This window comes from Alexandromys fortis, unplaced genomic scaffold (genome assembly GCF_014885135.2).
Source record: "Alexandromys fortis isolate MF-2015 unplaced genomic scaffold, M_Fortis_MF-2015_v1.1 scaffold_161, whole genome shotgun sequence".
In the NCBI taxonomy this organism is placed as follows: Eukaryota; Metazoa; Chordata; class Mammalia; order Rodentia; family Cricetidae; genus Alexandromys; species Alexandromys fortis.
Genome location: NW_026068073.1, coordinates 941,772 through 948,398, shown reverse-complemented (window position 1 = coordinate 948,398; position 6,627 = coordinate 941,772). Strand labels below are relative to the sequence as shown.

The 6,627-nt window shown below is 47.5% G+C and overlaps 1 protein-coding gene across 1 annotated transcript in view; it reads right to left on the bottom strand.

The window, feature by feature from the left end:
- Nucleotides 1-4,729: 4,729 nt before the first annotated feature.
- LOC126488104 (glucokinase regulatory protein-like) overlaps nucleotides 4,730-6,627 on the bottom strand; it is a 27,195-nt gene continuing 25,297 nt past the window's right edge. The window contains 4 exon segments of the mRNA XM_050121309.1: nucleotides 4,730-4,907; nucleotides 5,361-5,447; nucleotides 5,449-5,483; nucleotides 6,390-6,539. Coding sequence (XP_049977266.1) covers nucleotides 4,730-4,907; nucleotides 5,361-5,447; nucleotides 5,449-5,483; nucleotides 6,390-6,539 — 450 coding nt within the window.

The window sequence follows — 6,627 nt, the reverse complement described above, 5'->3', positions numbered from 1 at the left end:
TTTCCCTGGGGTTAACAGTATAGCTTTGACTCCCCCTCCCCACCCCACCCCCGCTCTGACTTTGACCTTAACTCCATAGATTGCACATCTCCCAAATGTGGCCCTGGCGTTAACTCTTTCTGCTTTGATGCTGTGACCTTCTCCACAGGTTTTATATGTCCCAAATGCTGCCCAGGGATCGATTCAGAAGATTCTATACCTTGTGCTTCTGGTCTTCCAACCAACTCAGAATGATCTACACTTGCTAACTGTATCCCAGGAGTCAATCTCACTGATTCTGCCATTGGAACCTGTGAGAACAATCACAGCACCACTAGATCAAGGTACAATACCCATAGGAAGGAGCCAGGACAGCCACACATTACAGAACCTAAGTCTTTGATCCAAACTGAAAATTTGACCCCACTGCCAGCTCAGCCAAGAGGAGCAGCAGAATCTCGAGGCATACCTCCACAGCTACCGTCTACAGTCCTAGCGTCATCAGGAGTTATTCTGCTACCATCAGGTCAATCCCTGCATGCTCTAAAGGTGACCCCGATAGTACAGGCGCACCTGGGGTAGGAATGATCCCACCACTCCAAGTTGTAGAGCCTCCTGGTTTGACTCCACAGCCAGTGGCTCAAGTCAAAGAACCTCTGGACTTGTCTTCTGGGTTCCAGGTTCAAGCTGGAGACTCTGTGGAGATGACTCCACAACATCAAGGTGCAGAGTGTGTGTCATTGACTCCAGGACTGTCTCAGCAGGTCATGGACCCTTGTCAGGAGCTGTTTTCCTTCTAAAAATCATTACAGGAACCATCGCCTTGGGGAGTCTGGAGAGAACCCCACACCCATAATTACGTTAAGAATCGTTCTATTAAAAAAATCGTTCTATTGACACCCAATTAAGCTGTTAATTGAGAGCTATCTGATAGCGGAACCCGCCTCACATTCCAGCTATACAGGGAACTAGGTGTGTCAACTCCTGACTTCTAAGTGACCTGACCAAACGTACCCTCCTGGCCTACGTGATCTGGACCACGCAGCGAGATCCCGTACCCTGCCCCCCAAGCCCTCATCCAGGGGCTATATAAGCAGCAACCAGGACTCTAATAAACGGAGGCTGTGACAAACTTAGCATGGCCTCCTCCTTCTTTCCTAGCCCATTCTCTTCCAGATAGAACCCCTCCATGACCCTGGAGTCACTGATTGCAGGGTGGGTTACAACCCCTAGACTGAGTGACCCACCCAAAGCAATCGACAGACCCTTCAAAGTTTACCCCATGGCACCAAGACTTAGACTATTCCGAGGTGAGCCCAAGGCAAAGTCACAAAATCCCAGAAAGGGGTGGGACCTCTGACACCCAGCCCCAAATGAAGAATTCTGTAGAGATGACAGAGGTACATAATCAAATAAGTGGAGAATACACAGCTGTGGCATTTCCTTCTTATTCCAGCACGCCAAGAGGGACATGTTATTAACTTGTGATACTGGTCTCAAGTACTTTGTAGGGTAGTGCATGCCACATTTCTCTACTTGAAGTTATTATTTTCTTTTGTTCCTACTTTGCTTCTGGAAGGGGCAAATCTATAAATCTAACTCCTATTGGGGGTACGGGAGCTGGCATGATTAAATTCCATCTCCTGGAAGAATACTATAACACAACACATAGTATTTGAAATTCGTGAGTAAGAAAGATGTGTCTCCCTCTCACCAGATTCATTTGTCCATTTATATTTATTGGCATGGATGCATGTATATTTCTTTTGTACTTTGTATTATGGCTCGATACTATTGTTATTCTTTTTGTTGCTCAGTTTTTCCAGCTTTAGCTGTGAGAAGCTCTTCTGCCTGCTTGTTTTTAATATGTCCCATCATTCTGGAGTTCGGGGACCCTATAAACCAGAGCTCATCTTCCTGTGTCTTTCTCTCACTCTGTAACCCTCAGCCACTAACTAACAAAGGGACCCCGTTCTTCCCTCTCCCATGAAGGGAATGCTTTACTATCTAGATTCCATATATAATGTCTGTCCTCACAACACTAGGATCTAATCCATGTGTTTAATCCAAAATGGATCTAGGATTAGATCCAGGATCTAATCTGCCTTGAATTTAGATAGGATACTGGGCATTTTGCTGTGTTTATGAGCCCATAGATGGAACCGGGCTGGTACTTTCATCCCCTTTCTGGTTCAAATTCCTTTCTTTGACTTTACAGACTCTTTAACATACTCAAGACCTATTCAGGGCTGTCTAAACCCAGCACCACCTACGTTGTGAAAATAACAGCTAGCTGACCTGGACGAATGGAGTTCCGTTTTTAGTATATTAGATTTCATGTACAGTAGTATCCAACTGCCTCCTAAGCCAAATCCTCTTGGCTTTGATCCAGCAAATGGATACCCAAGAGATCATTTGTTTTTCTCTTCTTCAATCCAGTGGTCAGCTTTCTGTCAACATTTCGGGATCACCGCTGCCTTCTCTGGTTGTTTTCCTCTCCTCAGATGTTTGCTTTCTCCAAAGAGTGCTAGTTATTTGGAGACAAGTTGTAGCCCATCCGTCTCTGGATAATTCTTTGGGAGAGAGAGAGAGAGAGAGAGAGAGAGAGAGAGAGAGAGAGAGAGAGAGAGCTCTTGATATGAAGCCTCCAATTCACAATCTCCTACTGCTCCTCTCAGATGAAGGGATTACATAATGCACCACCACGCCTTACTCAGTTCTAGCCTATCTCTGAACTGCTTTAGATCTGCCTAGAGCCCAGAATCCCCTAAGAAGGACCCAACTCTCTATTGTTCACTCCGCATGCTGGGAGCTGTGCAGCCTAGTCTCGGATCAGCATAAGACTCCGTGTTCTACGAGCTTCCTCAGGGCAAGGCACCTGTGGAAACAGACTCTCACTCGGCAAGAGCAGGGTAGGAATTTGCAAAATTCAGGCAGCTTGCAGGTTCTTTTCTCTCTCTCATTATTTTGGTGATTCTTTGGGTGGTTTTTAGTTTTACTCTGTCAGCCACACGTGCAACAGCTGTAATTTCCCCTGGAAATTATGCTCCTTTTTAAATATTTTCCCCTAATATTCAGCAGGGGGTTAATGCTTCTCAAATCTCTTCTCTGGAATTGCTAACTACAAGGCCCAATCCTGGGAACTTTTCTGATTCGATAAAAACAGGTAGGCATGAGAGAACAACACTTCGAATGCTCACTCTGTCTCATGGTTCTAGAAAGGGGAGTGAGGCATGTGTACACAGAATGGGGGAAAGCCTCAGGGATTCACCCAGTGCCAACTGTCGAGAGTTCCCTGGACACCACACATAGAAGCATGGGTAGGATCTGGTATGCGCCAAGAGGAAACAGACAACGCAAACTATGGGATGGAGGGATCCATCTTTACCATGCACAGGAGCTTACATTGGTGGGAGATGCATGGTATAGAGAGATGGGAAGAGCGCCTTATCACAGTCTGCCTTCTACAGAGATCGAGACGTGGGGCCCTCTTGTAGGAAAAAGAACTGTATAAAAATACACCTTGCAGACATGAACCAATGTCTGGGTTTGAATATTGTCCTTAAAGCATTGTTCCCATGTCTGTTACTTTTAACTTCGTAACTGCAAGCAGCTGTCATTAGCGCCAGGAGAGCAGGCTGTGTCTGGTTCGATGTTTAGTTAAGGCCTTCAAAAATGCTGAACTCTACGTCTAGAGTAAGGTATTGTAGCAGGTGGAATGGTGTATTTGGAGAAGCATGAAGGGGAACAATGGGGGTTTTCACAATGTATTCCTTCAAATGTGATGTATTTCTTAAAGTCAAAAATAGAAGCCAATAATAAAGTCGTTCACATAACCCTGGTAAGCAAAATTCTGGTGTGTATAAATAAAGACAGCCTGTGCTATTCGGTGCCACTTGAGTGCAGCCCACTTGGTGGTCAGAAGTTTCCTTTTCCTTGGCCGATGTCCCTTTCCCGCCTCAGGACCTGAACCCAAGACAAGACTGAACCCTAGCAACGTAACACTGTAAGCCTTCAAAACATTCTCAGGTTTTATTTGCCTCACTTTAATCTTATTTGTTCCAAACATTTCCTTGATTCTTGACTTCCCCAGTCATATCCCAAAATAATTCTCTCGGAAGGGGAGGTGTGGGGGTGGGGGAGATGTCTTAACTGGCTATTTCTCTGCCACAAGGGGAGCCAGATCTCTTCAGTAAGAGCCTTGGCTGCAGGAGTCAAGACTGCACCTGGTATGAGTCCAGGTGTCTTTGATTTATCAAAACCGTGATTGCTGAAGTCTAAAACTGCGCAGACAAGTTTCTAGTGTTTGTAGGGTCCCACCACCAAAGGGTCCCCAGCACAGCCAGAGTTCCTTTGCTCTTTCTTGCATACACAAGGAGAGGGTGCCGTCAAAACCCTCTGCTCTCTGGCCTCTGAGGGGGTATGGCATTCACTCTAGTCTCATCGGGATTGTCTTTCTCTAGCAGATAATAGCTGAAACACAGCTTCTCCTTGCCCGGGATGACCTGGTGCCACCATTTCCGTGTTTGTGTGTACTGAGTCTGATAACTGACTTTTGGCAAGGTTAGGTTCCAAAACAAGACAATCAATTTTATTTCTGAGATCAGAAGATGCCAGTGACTCTTCCCCAATCCCGCGCGCCTCACCCTCACCCCCAGAAATTGGGTTTGTCCCACCACCACGTGTATCGCTGGCACAAGTCTTCATGGGACTGGACCGATGGCAGAGCCTCTTCACAGTCCCAGAAACATCAATTTACTGTACTATAGGCTGTTGGGTCCCCAAGGGCTCAGATGGTGCGCTTCTGACCCGGCCCAGAGAGGGCGCTCCTGATAACCTCGCATACGGAAGGAGCTGCAGCCAGGAGTGCCTTAGCCTCTGTGATGGAGCAGTGTTGTAAAAGGCTCAGCAAGGTTTTGGGGATCACCAGTCTGTGGTGGCACATGCCTTTAATCCCAGCACTTGGGAGGCAGAGGCAGGTGGATCTCTGAGTTCGAGGCCAGCCTGGTCTACAGAGTGAGTGCCAGGACAGGCTCCAAAATTAAAGAGAAGCCTTGTCTCGGAAAAAAAAAAAAAAAAAAAAAAACTTCACTTAAGCGGGAAAATTCCTGTGCCAAGACCCTTCTCTCAGTCCTTCTTGATGCCCCTCCAAGGCAGAACAGAAGCCGTTTTGTTGGTATCCTTTTTGCCTCTGTAGTTTCTGCCACTGTCATGCCTCCTCACCCCACCCCTACCCCATCCACCTACCACTTCAAATGGGAGTTCCGCGTGGCACGGATCTCTGAACTTTGTAAATCTAGTGTCACACCAAGTTCCTAAGATGTTTAAGATCCTCAGAAAGTGTTTGTGGAATGGCCAGCAAAGGGGAAAGAAAGGATACCTTTTCCTTCTCGTGGGCAACCTGGACGTGGTAGGAGATGGGAGCAGCCCGGATATCATCTGACAGTGGTTGAGGAAAATGGATTGCTCTCGATGCAGCAAGCCTTGGACTGTCCAGAGAACCGCTGTGGGAGTAGTAGTAAGGTCGGTGTTGGGGTGGAGGGCAAGGAGAACTGAGAATAGTGTCACAGAAGAAAGCAATCGGAGTGGGGGGGCGGGGCGGCTAGGATCCTGAAGACTGGCTGAAGACACTGTGGAGAGTTTGTCTCTCCTGGCAATCCCATAATCACAAGGTGTAAAGGAAAACTGAGTTAAAGGAGTTAATGAATGGGAAGTTGGTGAGATTTACAACTGTTCCAAGGACCCCACGTAGATCGATGATAAAGGATAGAAACCTTCAAGGCCGTCCATCATGATCTCTGCCCAGCATCCATTCTCCCTCCATTTGGGCATTAGCCCCTTTCTTTTCCTGGATAACTGTTGGTGTCCATTCTGAGACCGTAGATATAATCAAGCCATCCTGCCCCACCAGATTCTTGAAAGTACACACAAAGCAGATGAGCAGGTGCCCTTTCTCCCTGCAGGGCAGTGATTGGTTCAAAGTTGTGCACATGACCCAAGACAAGGCAACAAGAGTCCTCAGCCAGATGCTAGTGGTGTCATGAGGAACAGAAAGACTCCTTCCCACTGGGGTTACTGTTCTAAGTCCTGGAACTCACTTTTGTAGACCAGGCTGGCCTCAAACTCACAGACACCTGCCTGCCTCTGTCTCCTGAGTGCTGGGATTAAAGGCATGCGCCACCCGGCTACTATTTGGGTTTCTATTGCACCTTGAAACCTAAAGACTGCCGACTGGGAGTTACAGTTTCACACTCCTGCACCTTTGTGTGCATGCAATGAGGACCGGATAATATGCCCGAGAAAGACATGCCTGTGAAAGTCCAGCACTTAACCCTACACCCCTCCCCAACATTGCAAAAAGACACCTTCTATAGCAGTCTGGGTTTGGGGGTCTCCTGTCCTGCTCCCACCTGCAACATGGCCAGTGCCCTCCAAAAGAGCTTGGAGTTGGTGATGCGGAGGTCCAGCATGTGGTTCTGTAGGGTCTTCCCCAGCAGCACGTGGGCCCCGGTACTCACTGTATTCAACACCCACTTGGTGCTTAGCTCACGCTGGAACTTCTGAAATACAGACACACGGGAGCGCTGGAAGTTAGGGGCTGGGAGAGCAGCGGTGAGAGAGCCATATTATAACAGAAAACCTGGGCTA